The sequence below is a fragment of the Zootoca vivipara genome, chromosome 6, assembly GCF_963506605.1.
Source record: "Zootoca vivipara chromosome 6, rZooViv1.1, whole genome shotgun sequence".
NCBI lineage: Eukaryota > Metazoa > Chordata > Lepidosauria > Squamata > Lacertidae > Zootoca > Zootoca vivipara.
In genome coordinates this window covers 41,828,878-41,849,041 of record NC_083281.1, presented here as the reverse complement: position 1 = coordinate 41,849,041, position 20,164 = coordinate 41,828,878, and the positions used below count along the sequence as shown (strand labels likewise).

General features: G+C 46.9%; 4 protein-coding genes across 11 annotated transcripts in view; 2 read left to right on the top strand and 2 right to left on the bottom strand.

Moving 5' to 3' along the window:
- The first annotated feature begins 19 nt into the window (after positions 1-19).
- Positions 20-3,265, top strand: IQCC (IQ motif containing C). Of its 2 annotated transcripts, XM_035117659.2 has the most exons (6): positions 25-113; positions 618-774; positions 907-1,050; positions 1,219-1,546; positions 1,798-1,916; positions 2,321-3,265. In XM_035117659.2, the coding sequence occupies exons 2-6, from the start codon at positions 718-720 to the stop codon at positions 2,357-2,359; spliced, it is 687 nt and encodes a 228-aa protein (XP_034973550.1). In that variant the 5' UTR covers positions 25-113; positions 618-717; the 3' UTR covers positions 2,360-3,265. The 2 variants fall into 2 exon arrangements, with proteins under 2 accessions (XP_034973549.1, XP_034973550.1); XM_035117658.2 differs by lacking the exon at positions 618-774 and having other exon boundaries at positions 20-113; positions 2,321-3,263.
- Positions 3,175-8,637, bottom strand: TMEM234 (transmembrane protein 234). Of its 3 annotated transcripts, none has more exons than XM_035117663.2 (5): positions 8,547-8,637; positions 7,312-7,463; positions 6,034-6,100; positions 5,234-5,326; positions 3,175-5,036 (listed from the first exon to the last, which is right to left on the bottom strand). In XM_035117663.2, the coding sequence occupies exons 1-5, from the start codon at positions 8,557-8,559 to the stop codon at positions 4,960-4,962; spliced, it is 402 nt and encodes a 133-aa protein (XP_034973554.2). In that variant the 5' UTR covers positions 8,560-8,637; the 3' UTR covers positions 3,175-4,959. The 3 variants fall into 3 exon arrangements, with proteins under 3 accessions (XP_034973554.2, XP_034973552.2, XP_034973551.2); XM_035117661.2 differs by lacking the exon at positions 8,547-8,637 and adding an exon at positions 8,304-8,540; XM_035117660.2 differs by lacking the exon at positions 8,547-8,637 and having other exon boundaries at positions 7,312-8,540.
- A 313-nt stretch (positions 8,638-8,950) lies between these two features.
- Positions 8,951-15,037, top strand: EIF3I (eukaryotic translation initiation factor 3 subunit I). Its single transcript, XM_035117651.2, has 11 exons — positions 8,951-9,094; positions 9,811-9,903; positions 10,226-10,313; positions 10,963-11,028; positions 11,511-11,660; positions 11,759-11,886; positions 12,080-12,190; positions 12,966-13,055; positions 14,249-14,322; positions 14,502-14,594; positions 14,708-15,037. Exons 1-11 carry the CDS (start codon positions 9,092-9,094, stop codon positions 14,787-14,789), a joined length of 978 nt encoding a protein of 325 aa, XP_034973542.1. The 5' UTR covers positions 8,951-9,091; the 3' UTR covers positions 14,790-15,037.
- A 766-nt stretch (positions 15,038-15,803) lies between these two features.
- Positions 15,804-20,164, bottom strand: part of LOC118086249 (myotubularin-related protein 9-like) — a 19,865-nt gene continuing 15,504 nt past the window's right edge. For all 5 annotated transcript variants that reach the window (XM_035117646.2, XM_035117645.2, XM_035117650.2 and 2 more), the window contains 3 exons: positions 19,533-19,753; positions 17,290-17,435; positions 15,804-16,507 (listed from right to left, as the gene is read on the bottom strand). In XM_035117646.2, coding sequence (XP_034973537.2) covers positions 16,416-16,507; positions 17,290-17,435; positions 19,533-19,753 — 459 coding nt within the window. In that variant the 3' untranslated portion in view covers positions 15,804-16,415. The remainder of the gene's footprint in view (positions 16,508-17,289; positions 17,436-19,532; positions 19,754-20,164) is intronic.

The following is a 20,164-nucleotide window of genomic DNA, read 5'->3' as shown; positions in this document are numbered from 1 at the left end:
GTCATCGGGAAGCGCGGTTGCCTGGGCAGCCAAAGCCGAAGATGACGGAGAGCGAGGAAGAGCAGCAGGAGCTAACGCTGAGGAGGAGGAGGAGGGTGGTGGTGACGCTTCAGGTGCCGGAACCAGGATAGTGGGTGGCATCGGTTGGCATGGTGGACCTGTCACTCAAGGCAGACCTAGGGGTGCTAGTCCTCATGGTTTGGCTTCATCCCCCTGGGGACCCTGAAAAGGAGCAGCAGCCCTGGGAGGGCGGAAGGCTTGATGTGGGTGCAAAGCAGGCGAGAGGAACTTCTGCATGCATGTAAAACTGGGAGCTTCTGCATGCAAAGGAGATGCTCTACCGCTGAGCCATTACTCTCCCTTCCCAACATGGCCTGCTTTGCGTAAATACACATTTCACCCATCCCACCCCTTTCCTCAGTGATTTCCTTGCAGCAAATAAACTGCTCTGCTTAAAGCATTTTGTGCTGCTGCTGTTTTTAAATGGAAATGGTGGCTTCTGTTAAAGAATGCCCATAGGGAAAAGTTCTCAAAAGTGGTGGTGGTAGCATGTAATATATAAATACACACACATACATATGCCTTTTGCTCCTCTTTCTTTCCTTTCCTGCCTCCAGCATCTCTTCTCTTGGGATTGGGGTCAGGAGCAGAGTATACTAGGACTGCCAGCTTCCTAACTGGGCTTTCTCCTGAGTCCTCCACAGCAGCCTGGCAAAGATGGAGATAGAAAAAGTGTCACTATATAATTCCTGCTTGTTGGGCTGCTTTTTAAAGGTACAAGACCAGGAAGTGGGGGGGAGTCATGGCAACCCTAGAAGGCCTGTGTTATATCCAGGCTTGGGCTCATGGCTTCTAATTCCTTCCTAATTTGTGATTGTTATTTTTTATTATTCATTTTCTTCCTAGGCTCATGTCAGGGGTTACCTGGTCAGGAAGAGATTTCAAAGCTTAAAGGGGGAATATGAGAGCATCGTCAAGGAGATTGAAGGGGATCTGGACTGGCTGAAGTGGAACAGGCATTCTATGCCAGTGCCAGCGTTTCTTCCAAAGGTACGGTTGCTGGTTCTTTCTGCTCTTGGTAGAAGCTGGCAGTGCTTTCACTGGCTTTTAATTGCACCAGAACGAAAGAGAAGAGGGAAATGAGAACTGGCTTCAGTAAATGTGAGGTTGCAGCCTTGTACTGAAAATGGTGCTTTTCTTCCTCTGTCTTAAATATAGTCTGTCCAGAAACCAATAAAAGCCAGGGAATTAAGTGTCCAAGAGCCAGGAGCCAGCAAGAACAAGTTGCATGAAAAGGAGGCAGCGCTTTGTTGTCAAGAAGAGCTACTCTCCAAAAAGGACCCTGATTGCAAGATGCAGCTTCCAAGCAGCCTTCCACCTGAGGTGGTGGCAGAAACTGAGGTTGAGGAGGAGTGTCTTGTGAGCAGGTCCCCTGGGAATGCCTGCAGCCTGCCAGGAGAGAGTGAGGAAGGCAAGCAGCACAACAGCATGTCGTCCGAATGGAGCAGCATGATCCTCAACATGGAGTCTCCAAAGTTGAGCCATGGTAAGGCATGTGGAACAATTTGAGACTCCAAGCTCCCACCCACTGTCTTCCTTTGCTTTGCAGTACAGTTACTGTTTTTCTCTGTTCTTCAGCATCATCGCCCAACATGGTATTTTTTGCTTATGCTGAAAAGGCAGGTTCCTGCCCCAATAAACTTACCTAGTAGTGGGGGGGCAGGGAACAGGAGCCAACGGGAAGGGAAAGGCATGGGGGCCAGACTAAGAGTGGTTTCTTGACCTTTTGTTATGCAGAGCTTCATTTCCAAAAAGTACCAGAGATGCCCCAAGCTGTGCCTGACCTCCAGCGCTACCGAAAGCACCTGGCCATGGAGCTCCTGTGGCTGCAACAAGCGATTGCCAGCCGTAAGAACGTAAGAGCTGGTCCTCAAGGAACTCCTCTGTGCATGGGGAGGAGAGGCTAGGAGAGCCAGTGCTGTGGTGTGGAGCTGTGACTTCTTGTTCACACCTTTGTAATATGATGCCTACAGCACCCTCCCACCCTTGAGAAAAGAGTTGGTGGGTCTGGGATGATTCTTCAGCTTTTGGTTCTTTTAAATTCAGTGGGTGGGTGCTCAGCCACAAATAGCTAAAATTGTCAGAGGCAGCATCCATTGGAGTCTAAATGGGGTACATTGTGTGCTGGTGCCTATTAGTGTTTAATACTCTTCAGAACCAACAGTGCACTAGGTGCTGTACAAAGGACAAAATTTCATCCACAACTCATTTCCTTATTTCTCCCTTTTCTCTCTCTTTTCCCTACCTCCCTTCTTCATAGTATTTGATCCTGAAACAGAAGTTGGGGAGCCCAGAGTGACTGCCGACTTGGAGGTATCCAGCTTATGTTCCCAGTCACACAGAAACCGATGTAGCTGCTCTTACCAGCTGTCAGGGGGAAGAAAACATTGGGGGAGCAGCTCCCACCATGACTGCAGGGAAGGGCTTGTGGCTTCCTGGAGCTGGCTACTCTGCATGGTCCCAGCTTTCATGCTTGTGAAAGCAACAGTGAAAATTCTCTTCTGATTTTTCATGTCACAGCTTTCCCTGTTGTGGGTGTGTGTCTTAGAGCAGGGTACATTGTGGAAGGGGGCTGAGGGGCTTTATGGGGGTCAGAAGACATTGTTCCAGTGTGAGTCAGACTGGCAAGTCCTGTCTTAACATAATCATTTTTCTCCATTCTTGTTCAGACCATAACCATTTTTGCTTTCAATTTGATAATGCCCCTAGGTCTCTTTCCTTCTCAGTGAGACAGCTAGAAGAGGTGAGCCAGGCATTCTCTCTACAGTTTCCCACTGTATACCGTAGTATATATAAAAGTAGGTTTTAAAGTACAGGGATTTCCCCCCCTCCTGGGCCTTGTTAATATTCCTTCAAGAATGCAACTTTCTTTCAGTCATTGAATCCCTAGTTCTCATCCAGCATTTTTGACCAACTCCTTTGACACAAGAATGATGAGCGCTTGCTAGTGAGGACTGATTTTACCTTCATTTTTGTGCTACTTAACTTTGCATACAATATTTTATTGCCACATTTTCACACAAGGAGCCATTTTTTGTGAAACCTCCCTATATGGAAAAATTACACAGTAGTCACATGAGAGAAATTGCACGCTATGATTGCATTTTACACAAACTATTTATTCCTTGAGTGATACTGAGGCAGAGATGTTGTAACATGCAAACCACCACACTCTGTGGAATAAAGGTGAAATGGAAACATGTGTCTTCAGCACAGTTATCTTCTTGAATCTTTGCTTTCTTGTTCTGCTGTACTTTGCTACATTAGCAGTATATATACAAGGAGAATCTACACACATGGGGTGTGTTTCTGAAGGCTTAGAGGGTGGGGAGTGCTAATGTTTCTATAAAAAAATTAAAATAGAAAAATGAAGACTAGACATGTTCAGTGGCCACAGAATACTGATTTGTGGGGAGGGGTGCTGCTGAACTCACCACCACCCCTCCTCTCTCCCTGCCCCCCCGCTTCTTCCCTGACTGTATACTGTATACAACACTGATGTCTCATATCAAACGTAACCAATCTGTAGAAAAGACTTTACAACCAGAAAAAAGAAGCAATGCACCTACAGTGGTACCTCTAGTTACGAACTTAATTCATTCTGGAGGTCCGTTCTTAACCTGAAACTGTTCTTAACTAGAGGCGTGTTTTCGCTAATGGGGCCTCTTGCTGCTGTTGTGCTGCCGGCGCAAAGTTCTCAACTCAAGGTAACTCTTCCAGGTTAGCGGAGTTTGTAACCTGCGTTTTGTAACCTGAGGCATTTGTAACTCAAGGTACCACTGTACTTATGTAAACCAAGAAAATCTTTAATTTTTTTTTTAATTAAAAAAAACCACCAACAACCACTGCAACACTCTGTTGCAAGTCCCACATGTGGTCAACTAATTACTCTTTCTGGAGTTCATTGAAAACACTGGGGAGTTTCTGAAGAAGAGGGTAAAGCTGTCCACACCTGAAACTTTGCAAATGTAGCCAACACAAGATTTATGCTTTGCCCAGAGTTATCAGGGGTTTATTTCATTTATTTTTTCTTTAGTGCTGGAGCTCAAGATGCCCTGCCCAGCCTGCCCTTTCCAGTGGTTTGGGTGGGTGGGGAGCTGTAGTTGCACAGTGGCAGGGAAAAGCCACTCTGCACATACTGGTACTCAAATGCAGAATTGTTTTTTATTTGTTTACCATCATTTACACATCACCCATCCAGGTAACAACTTTCTATGGTGGCTTATACTGTGATTAAGAAACAATTAAAATAAGCATCAAAGAGTAAATCCACAGAAAAAATCTAGGCATTAGCCTAGACCAGACTTTCCCAACATATTGTCCTCCAACCTTTCTGCATGCCCTTCTGATCTTAACTAATTATGGGCCAGAGAACAGGGCTACCAAAGCCAATTTCAGTGCTTAGGCAACTTCACATAAGCCTAAGCAGTCCTTCAGATGATGCTGTTTGGGGCTTTACAGTTCAGCACTTCCAATGTCTTCTTCCACTGTCCTGCCTCACAGCTCTGCATGTGCACTAGCAGGAATGCCTGCACTTTTAGTTCACCTTTGCAGAAAATTGCTCTCTTGAGCACTTTGAACAAACTCTGCCCAAGTTGAAAGTGCTCCTTATTGTACCACTAATGTGAAGGCACCCCCAGAACTCTCAGGGGTTCTGCTGTGGACAGGCTGGCAGGAGCATCCCATTGCCAAGTCACTCCACCCAGGGCCCACTGCCAACCAGTGGGGCTAGAGGTTAAGGAAGACAATGCTTTCCCTTCAGGCCTTGAGAGCTCTAAGCTTGTGCGGAGTCCACTGGGTGCCTCCAAAGATGCTGTGTGTGTGTCCTACGAGTAGAGCCAGCATTAGCATGGAGAACTGTTGCCTTCCACAAATTCTGCCCTCCTTCCAAGACGGTTCTCATGATGTCTCATGTACAGACCCAGCTATGCAGAGTGCAACTCCCAAAGCTGTCAGTAGCATTCCCAGTGCAGCCCCTAAAGGAAAAAAAAATCAGAAAAATAAGCAAAAGCTCTGAAAGTGCTCACTGTTGCTATCCACTTCAATGAAACTTGCTCATGGAAGAGAGGTGCATATGGTTTTCTTATATATGCAAATCCTGTTAGCTCTCTATGAAGAAGGGCACAGCTGGAGCTGACAGGGTTAGAATCTGCTCAGGAAAAGAGAGACCTACTTGCACCACCAATGTCTTCTCCAAGAACCTTCCCCATTGCTAATGTGAACATCAGAGCCAGAGAGTTACAAAGAGGTACAGCCAAGGTCAGGTCTGAAATGGAAGAGGGAAAGGGTTACCATTGAAGCATCTGATCTAATTAAACAAATATGAAATGGCTCTGTGATGGAAACAATCCATCCTCAAGCAGGAAAGTGTCTGCAGGGAAGATACTTCCAGACTGACCTATTGATAGTGCAGCCCCTTGAGTAAGTGAAGGACATTGCAAAGACAGGGGCTTAATATAGCAGCAGGTTTTAGGGTTTTAAAACTTATCAGTTTTTCTATTAAAAATGTAAATCCAGGTTTATGCAGGAAAAATATGGGCTGGTGTTTGTGCCAGAAATGTCATGTGGATGCTGCAAAAAGCCACAATAAACACAGAAAAGCCACAGTGACTGGCTCTGTCTACACATGCAGCAGAATGAAGTGGTAGAATGTGCAGGTGACAGAGTGAATGATACCACTTCAGGCTGTAGGTGGGGGTGTTGTTTTTGAATGCTCTCCTTGTGAAAAGCATCCTGTCAGTAAACAAACAAAAAATTGGGCAGGTTCTAAGCAAGCTCACTTCTTGTTGAGTTTGAGCTCACTGCAGGTTTGTTAGCGTTTTTACACAGGGGAGCGTTAAAAAATGGCACATCCACCCACTTGCAGTATGTTCTATTTGAAACGGCTACAAAACAGTAATCAAGACTTGAAGTGTCTGCATCACTTCCCCAAATATCACTCACATCCTCTAGAAGCAGTAATTAAGGACCAACCTGTAGATGCTAAAGTAAGATAGTAGACAAAAGAGCCACACTGGTTGAGCACAAATGGCACCACGTACTGCAAAAATGAAAAACAACAGCATGGTCAGACCTCCAGGATTATTGGATTTGAAATGACAATGAGCTGCAATGAGATCCTGAAGACCTTAGCTGCTAATACCCCCATTTCAGGCTACTGCAGTGTTCTTCATATATGGTTCCCCAGCTGTTGCTGACCTACAATTCCCCAGCCAACTTCACAAATGGTGAGGGATGATGGGAGTTGTAGTCCAACTTCTGGGGAACCAAGATTGAAGAACACTGGTCTACTGTAATGTGTTGTAATTGGAGCTGTTTTTGTTAATAGCTGCAAGTGATTCAAAATATGGCAAACACAATTTTAACTGAAATGGGTCACTGGGAACAAAGTATATCAATTCTGAAAGTTCTTCACTGGCTACCAGTTCCTTATCAGCCCAATACAAGGTGCTAGTTTCAGCCTTTAAAGTGCTTTACACTTAGGATCTAGGCATCCTAAGAACCACCTACTCTCATGTCACCTCCAAAAGCAAGTAGCATCCCACCCAGTAGTTCTCTGCAGTGTTCCCCCACATCAGAGACTTGACAGGGGCAACAACCGTGAGCTTTTTCATCTGTGGTGCCTCAGCTGTGAAACACCCTCCCTTGCTTCATGTCTTCTTTACTATCTTATGTACAAGGTTGTTGTTTAGTCGTTTAGTTGTGTCTGACTCTTCGTGACCTCATGGACCAGAGAACGCCAGGCACTCCTGTCTTCTGTACCAGGTTAAAACATTTTTACTCTCAGGCATTTAAAGATCTGATGTTTTAAATATTGTGTTGCTAGTAAATTTGTCTACCCTGCTGTTTTATGATTGCAATGTTTATTAATCTTTTGAACCGCCATATATACACATACTATACATCCATTTACTGTAGCTTATTGTTTTATTGTGTTTTAAATTGTACCTTGAATTGCCTTAGGATACAATTTTATGAAAAGCAACATACAAATATCTTGAATACATAAGTACATTTAATTTCTGCTTGAATCCAAGCTGCTTGAGTCCAAGGCTGTAGCTATGGAAGAAGCCCTCTTGGGCTGTCGATGCTGTGAACCCTCCATCATAGGCTTAGGTTGCATATACGTGTAAAGAGACCATACAACATAGACACCAGAGTCTCCGCTGTGCCTCATTTCCAAAAGGAAACACGAACCCTGGGTAAGCACCTGGACCCCCAGGAATCACACCACTTAAGAGATTGAAATACCTTGTAATTGAGGCAAAGGAATTTAATTTCTGCCAGCAGCTGTAGAGTTCTGCTCTCTCTCTTCACTCGCTCCAGACCCTCAGTTCCTCTTTTCAAAAATGGATTGGTTCCTCCCCAAAGAACTGCCACCAAGACCAAAGCAGCAACTTCACCTGTAACAACACAGTGCTCTAATCCCTGCAGTCTAAGAATTGTTTTGAAGAATTTTTCAGTGCATGTGTTAGGAAATGATTCAAGGTCCAGCGTCCAACAGTTCCCCAGCACCAACACCATTTGGCATGGTACCAGAGCCCCCACACCCGTAAGACTACCAATAGCATAAACTGCAGCAGCATCAATATATGACGCAATGGGAAGCCCTACATCAAAGATGGTGAACCTGTGGTCCTCCAGATGTCCCTGAACTAGTTCCCATCACTCCAGAGTGACCATCAACCATACTGGCTGGCACTGATGGGAATTGGAAGTCTGGAGGGCTGCAGGTTCCCCATCTCCACTTGAGAGCAAGGGAGGGGAGAGAAAATGATGCTGAACTTAGTGCCCTCGGGCAGGAGATACAGAAGCATAAGCCGCACTAACAGGTTAAATGACAGTTTCTACCCATGGGCTGTGAGGCTGCTGAATGGAAGACAGCAACATTGCAGCTGACGTTCGGGGTTGGTGGTACTATGACAGCACACAGAGTGTAACAAGGACTGAGAGATTGGGGGGGGCTCCTTTAATCTCACTGTAAATAAGTGGTTGTTGTTGTTGTTTAGTCGTTTCCGACTCTTCGTGACCCTATGGACCAGAGCACGCCAGGCACTCTTGTCTTCCACTGCCTCCCGCAGTTTGGTCAGACTCATGTTGGTAGCATTGAGAACAAGTGGTACAGTGACAATAAAGTATTTCTATTCTATTCTAGTGTGGGCCCCTCGTTTTCTGGTAACAAATCGCACATACTTCCCCCTCCCCACCTCAAAACTTTTCTCCCAGTCTTTGTAAATAATAACCCTTTGATGACGGAAGTTTCAAAGCAGGTAGGGCGAGCCTGTGACCTTCCCGATTGGCCATGCAGGCTACTGCTGGCGGGCAGAACGGCGGCCTGCAAATAAATCGAACAAAGGCCAGCGCAGAGTCGTGCGCGTTACTCAGAAAGAATGCCTCCCCTCCCTCCGGTTAAGAGGGCCTCGTTCCCAGGTCACCGTCCCCCCACCCGGCCCTTATTTCTGTGACACCGGAAATAACTTGCTCACCCGGCGACACCATGGCGACAGACTCGACCACAGTCGAGCAAGAGTCTAGAGAGACGCGCAGCCTTGTCTTCCGGTACAAAACGGAAGTCGGCCATTGACAATCTCTTTGGCAGAAGGCGGGGCGTCGCTCTCTCTTCCTAGCTCTGTGGTCCCCGCCCTCCTAAGTGGCCCAGGCGCTTGTGACGTCCCTCTAGGGAACTGTATATTTCCGACCTTCTAGAGAAGGAGCGCGCGTGCGCATGAGGGGAGAACCATAGAGGAAAGAGCGGATTGTTATTCTTCTCACCGCATAGATAGAACGAGACCTGGAACTTTGCTCGTTTTCTGCGTGTTGTGTGTTTGTGATCTTCTTGCGTACGTACCCTCCCCGCATACGCGGAATCCTCCAACTGAAACCAAGCTTTGGATGCACTTCTCTCTTCTTTTCCTATCTCTATAATTCCGCTGCCGGGCTTTTCCTTCCGGTTTGATGCCGGAAGTGGATTCTCTGCCTTTTTCGCTCGTGGCGCCGTTGCTGTTCCCGGTGGCGTCTCTTCACCGCAGCCATGGTAAGACTCCCTTTATCCCCCGCCGCCCTCCGGATTTATCGAATGGGGTTTCTTAATTGACCCGGGCGTTGTTTTACCGCCTGTGCGCTTTACCTGTAGGCTTTTATAGGCCGCACTGCGGGTTGTTTTCATGCTTGTTTCTTTCGAGCCCCGCGCAGAAACGGGACGCGTGTCCGTGTGCGCGCACGACGCTTTCGGAAGCCGCCACACCCTAAATCCAGACTGCCTCCTTGTCTTGTTTATATTCTTCCCCCCAACCCACAAACGCCGACACCCCCCTTCCTCGTCTGATAACCCACCAATTGCTTTGCTCGGTAGGTTTAAAAAGTAGTAATGGCCGAACTACGGTATTTCCTCTACACGGCAGAGGTGGGGGGGGGGAGAGCGAGCGCCTTGCGATGCTGTTGAAATGACAATTTCCCCCTTCCCTCCCCGCCCTCACCCTCTTGGCTTGCCTTACCGAAATGGCCTTATTAAAGAGAGCTTCATTCCTGCCGTATATCTGAAGGGTCCTATTGCAGATCCTGTGCGTGGAGTCTAAATAGATTGTAGTTATTTGTGGTTTTAGTAACTAATGTTCAGCTCAACAACTAAACTGAGGATTTTATGAATTTAAAGTTGTTTTAAACTTCTTTAATGTTGTAACCCACCCCGAGACCTTAGGTTGAAGGGTGGGTAATAAAGAATATGTGATTTAATAGTACATTTCTTCACAGAAACCCATATTGTTGCAAGGCCACGAGAGATCAATTACTCAGATCAAATATAACAGGGAAGGAGACTTGTTATTCACAGTAGCAAAAGATCCGGTATGTTTTCCTCGAACTGTTCTTTTCTACACCTTTCTCACAGTCGCAACTTCTTGCTGCCTTTAAAAAGTATACATTGTTGCCTATTTAGCATATTATTTTCTTTTCCTTTTGAAGGTATTGCTGATTTGTAGTTAACCATATAAACAGTTCTTCCAGTACTTCCCCCTCACCAAAATTCAGTGCAAATTTGTTTGCTTCTCACAAGCCATTAAGTAGTCAATACATTGTCCAAAATCAGGTAGACTAGAGGGTGGTAATTTTGTTCTTGTCTTTCTGTTTTGGGTGCATTTTCATAATATGATTATTCTTCTTTTATCAGATTGTTAATGTTTGGTACTCTGTCAACGGGGAGAGACTCGGCACATACAGCGGACATACTGGCGCAGTCTGGTGTGTGGATGCTGACTGTATCCTTTGGTATTTTTGACCCTTTTTCAAGTATTAAGTTGAGATACTCTTGAGAGACTTTGCAGTTGGAGTGAGCATTTCAGAGAGTAGTGGAGGCATAGCCAATATTTCTGTATTCCCAGCTCCTATATCCCTGACCATTGATTGGGCATTCTGGCTGGGGCTGATGGGAGCTGAGTCCAGGAACATGGACACTGCATTGGCTACTCCTGGAGTAGTGGCTGGGCCTTACATTAATGTTATTTTTGACCTCTAATTTGGGGATTAGAGTAGCTGCCTGTACCATCAAGGAGACAAGGGTCATAGTGCTTGACTTTCACAGACAATAACCAAATTTATGAGTTTGACTAAGAGGCTAATTAGTACAAATATGACTTTGAACATATTAGTAGATCGTAATAACCCTACAGAACACCTACTTTTTAAAGAATACAGATTGGTTAAAAGAAACTTCCTGGATGCTTAGATTCATATGAAAGATGTTGAAGTTTTGCCCCAGACACCTGACAGCAAAAGGCTTGTGCAGTTGGATGAGCCATGCTTTGGAATTCATTTGGTATGGATACTTGAAGCTGTGCAGTAAGTCATATACACCTCCTTCTGTAAGTTGTACATAATTGTGTTTTGGTTCCTTGACTGCTCCTATAGGGGACACGAGGCATGTGCTGACAGGCTCTGCAGACAACAGCTGCCGGCTCTGGGACTGTGAGACAGGTAGAACCTCAAACAAAAGCTTTTGTGGAATGATGGGAGCACTCCATAGTGAGGCAGGGTGGAGATGCCTGAGGCTGATGGGAGTTGTAAGCCAGAACATCTGATGGGTGCCAGTTTGGGGAAGGCTGGATTAAAAACCTATCAACTTAAGGCTGATTTGGGAAAAGGCCCCACTGAACCCATTTGGTCTTGCCTCTGGGTAAACGTGTAGGATTGAACTCTTAAGCTTGGCAGGCGCTTATCTGACGATAAGAGGTGGGCTGCAGCACACTGGTTTTGAATCAGTAAGGTACCAGAATCCAGTCCTCGGCATCCCTGGTTGAAAAGCCTCTGGTAGCAGAGCTGGGAAAGCTCTCGTTCCCCAACCACCCTACTCCTGTGCCTGAGGCCTTGGAGAGCAGGTCAGAACTGATGGACCTGGTATACAGAGATTTGCATACCTTCCTTCAGGCTAGTTTTATGTGTGATGTCTTTTGCCTTAGGGAAGCAGCTTGCTCTGGTCAAGACCAACTCAGCCGTGCGTACCTGCGGCTTTGACTTTGGAGGGAACATCATCATGTTTTCCACAGACAAACAAATGGGCTACCAGTGTTTTGTGAGCTTCTTTGACCTCCGTGACTCCAGCCAGATTGGTGAGGCCACTAGGTGGAGGGCTCAGGGTTGGGATGGGTGGCTGCCTCCCCTGCCCTTTGGCATCTCTGAATCTCACCCTGTTTTGCTTTGTCTACAGAGGACAACGAGCCATACATGAAGATCCCCTGTAGTGATTCCAAAATCACCAGCGCTGTTTGGGGTCCCCTTGGGGAATACATTATTGCGGGACATGAGAACGGGGAGTTGAACCAGTTCAGTGCAAAGGTTAGTGTGGGTTGGAACTGTGAGCTGCAGCTGATAACCAAATGACAAATTGTCTTGTATTGTTTGTCTCTCTTTTTTATGCATGTCAGCTGTTTTGGATGGGCTGTTTTATTCAGGACTTGAGAAAGATGTGGTTTCTTCCTCCATTGGTCTGGAGGTGCTCAGTTTCCTTCACCTCTCTTTCCTCTTTTAGTCAGGAGAGGTCCTCATGAACGTCAAAGAGCACACCAAACAGATCAATGACATTCAGACCTCTCGAGACATGACCATGTTCATCACTGCCTCCAAGGATAACACTGCCAAGGTGCGTCCTGCATATTTCCCTGATTTGCCCTCTTTAAGTGTGGAATTTGAGATTGGTGCAAAACCCATTAGTAGCCACGGAGAGGTAAAAAGGTGACCCCAAAAGGAAGCTTCCCATACTCCCCATCCATGTTTTAGCATACTAGGAAGTGCTGGAAGAGAAGGCTTTTATGAATAGGTTCCATTTCCACTGTTGAAGGCAGTACACATCTGACTCCCAGTTGCTGAGAATCACAGGTGGAAGGAGTACTCTTGTGCCTGGGTCCTGCTTGTGGGCTTCCCATTTGGGACTCTGGGTGGCCACTGTGATAAGAGAATGCTAAACTAGATGCACCATTGGCCTGATCCAGCTGCCAGGCTCTTAAGTTTGATATGGCACAAGAGCTGCTTGCACCAAATAGCAGTTTCCTGGTTTGGAATTGGTGGCACAGCCTGGGGCTCCTGTCTCAGCTGGACAAAGGACTGAAGATTGCTTAAAACAGTGTAATAAATCAGTGCATGTCACAATGCACCATCAATCAGAAGAAGCCCTCCTTGGCTTCTGAGGTCTGTTTTGTGCTTGCTGCAGCCACCGCAATGGGCTGCCTGCTGCCATCGCCATTGGGTGGTCTCTGCAGTGGCTGATAAGTCTGCTTCTTGTGCTCGTCTGGTTAGGCATGATGCTGTGGCATTCCCAGGGCGGGTGACTGGGACCTTTCCCAGGACTCTGATGCTTTGTGCCTTTAAGAGATGCGTGTGCTAAGAAGGCTTCTGCCAATTCACTTCTTCCTCTGCAGCTGTTTGACTGCACGACGCTTGACCACCTGAAGACGTTCCGGACAGAGCGGCCAGTGAACTCTGCAGCCCTCTCCCCCATCTTTGATCATGTATGTTGGTGGGCCATATGGGGCACCTCTCCCTTGTTTCGGGGCATCCCCACCCGTCCTCATAGCTAGACATTCATAGAGTCCCAGAGGCTTGTGAAAGATCTTCCCCATGTGAGACAGAGATGCTAGACTCGTATGTTACCTTTTGAATATATGCTGTTGGTTGTGCATTGCCTCCTTTGCCAGCTCCTCCTGGCTTCAGTAGGATTGGGTAGGTGTGATGTGACAATACACTGAGAGATGGAGGGGCAAGACTCAAGAGTGAAAGAGCAAGCAGGGAGCATTGGCTAGGGTTCCCCATTTCTCTACCCTGCTTGGCAGGGCGTTGGACTGGATGGCCCTTGTGGTCTCTTCCAACTCTATGATTCTATACCCCTTGGAGACACTCGGGTGGGCCAGAGCTTAAAGTATTGATTATTGATTATCATCCCTGTTGTCTGGTTGCTGGGAGAACTCCTAGAATTCATGTGGGCACTAGAACACCAGTATATTATTTATTTATGTACAGTATTTAAGTATTTCTTATTAAACTTATTGGTTGCTTTTTAAAAAAGTTACCCACAGCGACTTACAACAATAAATAACACATACATTTAAACCAGCATTGAACAGAACAGGAAAAAACTCTGAAACACATTCATATTTTTAAAAAAGGCATATTTTTAAAATGCGCTACCCACTGAAGGAGGTCACACATAATTAAAAGCCAAATGCCTGACATGTTTTTTCTCTGGTGCCTGATGGTATGTAATGATTGTGCCGGGGGGGAGCATTCCACCAGCAGGGAGCTAGCACTGAAAAAGGCCTCTTGCATGTTGCCACCCTCCAGACCTCCTACAGTGGGGCCCGATGGAGAAGGGCCTCAGATGATGATTGCAAGGTCTGGGTCAGCTCATATGGGGAGAGGTGGTCCTTGAGGTATTGGGGTCCTAAGACACACAAGACTCTATAGCACTAGCTGCCATTTCTGAAGCAGCTTCAAAAGCAGCCCCATGTACAATGCATTGCAAATCTAATCTAGAGGTTACCAGACTGTAGACAGAAGTTAGGCTATCCTTGGTTAGTATGTTTTGCTGTGTGGTGGAAAGTGAAGACATCATGTATTGGGCTCTGAGTCCTTGGCCCATTAACATGCTACAAAGGAGTGTGTGACTGAGGTGTTCTCTCCCCATCCCCCATTCCCTCTTTGGCAGGTGGTGTTGGGTGGTGGACAGGAGGCCATGGATGTGACGACCACTTCCACCAGGATTGGCAAGTTTGAGGCCAGGTGAGCAAATTTTGGCTTCTCCTATTCCTGCAAGGGGGTGATGGTGGTGATGCAGTCAATTCCCCAAGCAACCAGTAGGCAATGGTTACCCCTTTGGTGAGGTATGTTGAAGATAGTCTCAGCATGAACATCTGGGCTCTGTTGCTTGTATCTCACTGCCTTTTCCTTCGTGGTTCTAGGTTCTTCCACCTGGGCGTTGAGGAAGAATTTGGGAGAGTCAAGGGCCACTTTGGCCCTATTAACAGTGTCGCTTTCCACCCTGATGGAAAGAGGTAAGGGTGTCCATCTCCCTGTGTTCTAAGCGGGTGTGCATCTCACCAGGGTGAAATGTGGAACTCCCGGAATTGAATCTATAACTTTGTTTCTGCTTTGTTCCTGCTTTCAGTTACAGCAGCGGTGGAGAGGACGGTTATGTTCGCATCCATTATTTTGATCCCCAGTACTTTGAATTTGAGTTTGAAGTTTGAACCAGCCCCTTCCTCCTCCCCTTTCTACAGTTGCCTTCTGGATCTCTGCTTGTTCCTAAGGAGGTTTAGTGGAGATGCACAGACTGAAGCAGAGAACAGTGCACTATAACTGCTGCTGTGTTCTGGAGAAACACGAGAATGTCCAGCTTCTTGTCTGTTCTTGGGAACAGCTGCTTCCTGCCATGCTTGGCATATTTATAAAAGTTATACAGAAGGAAATAATAAATCATCACTCTTGTTTCCAGCTACAGTAGGAGTGTGTTTGAATTTCTTAGCTGTTTATGTCTTTTGTTACTCTTTTAACACTCAGTCATTTTATGCAGATTTGTTGAAGGGGAATAGTTTACATGGGCCTTCGAATTTAGTCTTAGGATTTGGGTGGCCTCGCTGCAGAATTTTCCTTCCTTTCTCAAGATGCACATAATTCCCAGGGCATTTGTAGTAGTTGTAATGGTACAGACTGGATTGCTTACCCATCCTTCACCACAAGGTCCCGCAGCAAGTTACAACCGTATAAAAACCATGGTGAGAACAGGATGCCGGACTAGATGGGCCATTGGCCTGAGTCAGCAGGCCTTACAATCAGAAGAATAGGGCAGGTACTAAAAAGACACATCTCAGGTGTCCAAAAACCAGAATAAAAGGCATAAATGCTGCTATTGGACCAAGTGGCCCAGCAAATGCCTTGCATGCAGAAGGCCCAAGGTTCAGTTTCCCCATGGCATTTTCTGGTAAAAGGGCCCTTGGCAGGAAGGTGAAGGAAGCCCTTGCTCTGCTGGAGACTTGCTCCCAGTTGGAGTAGATCAAGCTTTCCCCAAACTGATGTTTTGGACTCACAACTCTCATTAGCCTCAACCAGCATGGCTGTGCTCCCTAGGGCAGAGGGGAATCACGAGTCTGGAAAACCACTTAGAAGGGAAAGCTAGGGGAGATGGCCCTGGGCTGGATGGTCTGACTCATGGCCTGATTCTGTAGAAGGACATATTCAACTAGGTTTTTCAGTTTTTAAGATCATATTCTGGAGGAAACCCCACCAAACACTTTGCCCACTTGCCAAACGTACTCTAAGCACAAGATTATTTCCTTGATGAGAAGCCTGAATAATTGGACTACACAAAGATCTGGCAACTTGTGTAGTCCAACATGAAGTGTCTTTTAATTGTCAGACTTTAGTGACCAGCTCTGTATCCAGTGGGGAAATTCTCCTATTTACAGTGGTACCTCGGGTTACAAACGCTTCAGGTTACAGACTGCTAACCCAGAAGTAGTACCTCGGGTTAAGAACTTTACCTCAGGATGAGAACAGAAATCGTGTGGCAGCCGGCAGTGGGAGGCCCCATTAGCTAAATTAGTACCTCAGGTTAAGAACAGTTTCAGGTTAAGAACGGACCTCCGGAACGAATTAAGTTCTTAACCAGAGGTACCACTGTACAAATCTCTCACACAAACAAGGGCTGGGTTCACAACATGGTTAGTGACCAGCACCATTTACTCTCCTTGATAGCTCTGTGCTTGCTGGTTTCCAGCACAGCAGAAACCAGGCTGTGGCTGATCGTTTCCTTCCCAGTTCTTTGGTTTCTGCTTTTGAAATGGCTTGTGCTGCAGTCTGCTTTGGTGCCATCCCACTCAGTCTTCCTGTGTGGACTTCACTATTTTCTGAATTTCTCCCCATGCGTCATCTAGATAGTGGGATGAGCGGACCCAGCGGAGGAATAAGCCTGTAGGAAATTGTTAGATTAATATCTATATCCCCATATATAGCAGGTTGAAAAAGTAGTACAGTAATTAAAGTTATTTCCTCTTCTACTCCCCTTCGACTCTGGGCTCTTGCTGTGATTGGGATGGTAGCAGTATTGTATCACCATAACTAATAGTCTGGAAGAGGAATATCGAGTAAAATGCTGCAGCTGAAGGAATAGGAAAGGTATTTGGATATCCCAAATGGGCATGTTGTAGCATAATCCGAATCAGTCAGTGAAATGTATATGCAATAAAAGGGTTTGATTGCACCACAATTGCAAAGGACTAAAATGTTCTTTGAAGCCCCAATGTATAAGAGAATTGCTAAAGTGAATTAAAGTTTATTTAAAAGGATACCCCACCCCAGTTTTTAAATGTAATGGAAATTAGCAATACAAAGTTGTCCACAAATTAATTTTTTTTTAAAAAAAAATAAAAGTTTCAAGTCCTCAAGAAGACTGAAAATTTGCCAGCACTGTGACATATTGGAGCTTCTAAAATCAAGTAATTCCACTTGCGGGAACCAATGCTTGGGTTCCTGCTGGTGCAAAGCAAGTTGGGGGAAGGAGAGAGGAGGTTGTTCCATCATGTAACCAGAAACGCTTGTGCTGATGAAACATTTGTTTTAGTGCTATATTGAATTCCTCTCATACTTCTGTCCTGATATGGTGGGGGGCTTGGATTTGGTTACAGACCACAGAGTGCAAATAAAGCAAGTTTGTGTCCCTATTTTGAGAGAGAATGGACTTATCTATCCTACCTTGCCAGAGCAGCAAACTCTGCGGCTCCACCGATGGCCAGATAACCAAGGGGTTGTGTGCATAGAGCGGATTCAGGAACTCCCCCACTTTGCTATTCAGCCAGGGCCAGAGTGAGTGTGTCTTCTCCTTCACGTCACAGAGCTTCCTGCAGGGGGAGATGGTGACATTTTAGTCCCTCTTGCGGGGTAGGTCTGAGCTAGAACAGTACCAACCTCTGGAAGAAACCTGGCTGGTAAAGGCTATGCTAGAATGTGGAGAAGTGCTTAATAATATAATACACAGGTGCTGCACCTGTTGAACTACCCTGCAGTTTGGGGGCAGGAGGGGAACCCTGGAGGGAGGGTCTGGCTGGCTGGGAGGGTCTGAACCAGAAACTTGAGCACTCCTTTTAGGGCAAGGAGGGAGACCTTGCGGTTCCCACCAACAGCCAATGTGGCCAGTGATCAAGAATGAAAGAGGGCCGTGAGTTCCCCAATCCTATCCTGAGTTCTACAATGACAATGAATCCTGAGATCTTGACAATAGAGAGGGCTGATGTGAGCAACTGCAATCGGATGTGCGTAGGCTGTTTTGTACTTGTAGCTTTTGGGTGCCCCTCCCATCTTGTGGCTGCATCTCTGTTTCACCACATGGGGGTTGCATCCGTAAGAACGAGTAACCATGAAAGTACGGTGGCAATTTAACACCTGATGGTGACATTTCCCTGTGAAATTTGTGTGTGTGTGTTTTCTCTTTGTCTCTCTCTCCCATACACATAAAAATGTAAGGCTGTCACCACACAGTCTCCATTAGAAGATGGCCACACTACAAACCTGGTTTTGCATGAGGCCAGGAAGGGAGATGGGAGCAGAAGAATAGGCAGGTTTAAAAATGGTGGTTTTAAACAACATCAGAGGTTTGAATAAAGCAGGGGTGGCAGGACACAGGGGAGCTGTGTGAGGATGGGGATTTGGGTGAGATGTAAAGGGAAGGATGGGGCTGGAGTGGTTGGCAGAGGTGTAGGTGGGGTTGGGGAACAATGCAAGCAGGGGCACCAGCCTCTGCATTTGTTTGTGTGTGTCTAGATTTATATAATCACTCAACCTGCACGGGGATAGTTAAACCACGGGGTTAAGCCACGTGGGTTAAACCACGGAGCCTAGGGCTTGCCGATCAGAAGGTCGGCTGTTCGAATCCCTGCGACGGAGTGAGCTCCCGTTGCTCGGTCCCAACTCCTGCCCACCTAGCAGTTCAAAAGCACATCAAAGTGCAAGTAGATAAATAGGTACCGCTACAGCAGGAAGGTAAACGCCGTTCGCCAGAAGCGGCTTTGTCATGCTGGCCACATGACCTGGAAACTGTACGCCGGCTCCCTTGGCCAATAACACGAGATGAGTCCCGCAACCCCAGAGTCAGTCACGACTGGACCTAATGGTCAGGGGTCCCTTTACCTTTACCATGGTGCAGAAGTTCTGCCTTTCCTGCTCTTCACCTCCACCATGTGGCGCTGTAATTTATAAGAGCCAGTACCGGTAACAATGCAAGAGTTGCATTGGAATGTCCCATGGGCTTTTTGATTGTGTGAGCTTCCTATGAACACTTGAGCTGTTGCCATCCATTTCTCTCCTTGCCCTGACTGCCGTTAGATTGGAGGAGTCGCAGTTCAGGAGCAGGAAACCTGCATACTTTCTGGCAGTGTGGGGCCATAGCTTAGTGGCAGAAGGTCTACTTTGCATGTAGAGGGTCCCCTGTTCAGTCAATGGCATCTCAAGGCACAGCTGGGCAAGACCCCTGCCTGAAACCGTGGCAAGCTGCTGCCAGTCAGAGTAGGCCTGCCAGCCTCCCCATTTGGCTTGTGTGGCCATTTCAACCAAGCCTTGCCCACCTGCCCCTATAAAAATAAGGATGCCACTGGGCCAAAGAGGGGCTTGCAGGCCAGCAAAGCCCAGGGCACAGGAAACCAACCATCGGCTCCCAGCTCTATGGTTTGAAGCCCTGACAATCACTGGGATCCTGCCCACTGGTGGAGATTTAAGGATCTGGTTGGCTGGCTGGATCCAGTTCCCCACCTCTGGTGTGGAGAGGACTGAGTTAGATAAGCTAGTGATCTGACTCTATAGGGCAGCTGCCTATAAAAGCGCAAAGACCCAGTTCAAATCATTGGATGACATTTTGAAGACCTGGTCAAGCTGTTTGATGCCTCCCCCGCTGCCAAGCCTCTTTGCCTCAAGTCTCAGTATCGCTCTCCCAACTTTTGCCTCACCTTTCTTTCTCATTGTTGCACAGGAAGGTGCCATAGGGAGACGCGTAGCTGTGCTCGAAGAGCGCCAAGAGGAAGCCCTCGTTGAACTCCAGCGATAAGGGAAACTGGCGCCCCAGTTGCCAGACGCAGTCAAGGAAGAGGAGGAAGGTGGGCGCCTCATGCTTGAGACGGACGTGGGAGTAGGCCGAGTGGGCGCAGCGGAGGCAGAACGGATGCCCAGCCTAGGAGGAGCAAGGAGCAGTGGGCAGGTGGGAACATAAAAAGGGCATTGCTAGTCCTTATGGCCTCCTGTGTGCATGCACAATCACATGCACACATGAATGTACATGTGTGTGATGGCCACACATACCTCTAGCACACAGGCTTGCTTGAATGGCTTTTAACAGCCTTTCACCAATCTGGTGGACTCCAGATAATTTTGGACTACAACTCCCATCAGGCCCTGCTAACACGGCCTAGTTCCCCTCAACCCCAGCATCATACAGCCATGCTCTCTGGGGCTGATGGGAGTTGTAGACTGCCCTGGCAAAGACCCACCATATAGAAAGATCTGCTCAAGGCTACCGTATAGCCTTCACAATTAGGAGCTAATGGTAGCCTTATCCTCTATGGAAAAGGCTGGTTTATAACAA

Coding starts and splice junctions, on each gene's coding strand:
- IQCC (XM_035117658.2), top strand. CDS start 42: ATGACGGAGAGCGAGGAAGAGCAGCAGGAGCTAACGCTGAGGAGGAGG. Junction 1,051..1,218: donor TGCCAGCGTTTCTTCCAAAG/GTACGGTTGCTG, acceptor TCTTAAATATAG/TCTGTCCAGAAACCAATAAA. Junction 1,547..1,797: donor GTCTCCAAAGTTGAGCCATG/GTAAGGCATGTG, acceptor TTTGTTATGCAG/AGCTTCATTTCCAAAAAGTA.
- TMEM234 (XM_035117660.2), bottom strand. CDS start 7,584: ATGGTGTTGGTGCTGGGGAACTGTTGGACGCTGGACCTTGAATCATTT. Junction 6,101..7,311: donor TCCTTTGCCTCAATTACAAG/GTATTTCAATCT, acceptor TCATTTTTGCAG/TACGTGGTGCCATTTGTGCT. Junction 5,037..5,233: donor AGAAGACATTGGTGGTGCAA/GTAGGTCTCTCT, acceptor TTTTTCCTTTAG/GGGCTGCACTGGGAATGCTA.
- EIF3I (XM_035117651.2), top strand. Junction 11,029..11,510: donor GCTCTGGGACTGTGAGACAG/GTAGAACCTCAA, acceptor CTTTTGCCTTAG/GGAAGCAGCTTGCTCTGGTC. Junction 14,323..14,501: donor ATTGGCAAGTTTGAGGCCAG/GTGAGCAAATTT, acceptor TCGTGGTTCTAG/GTTCTTCCACCTGGGCGTTG.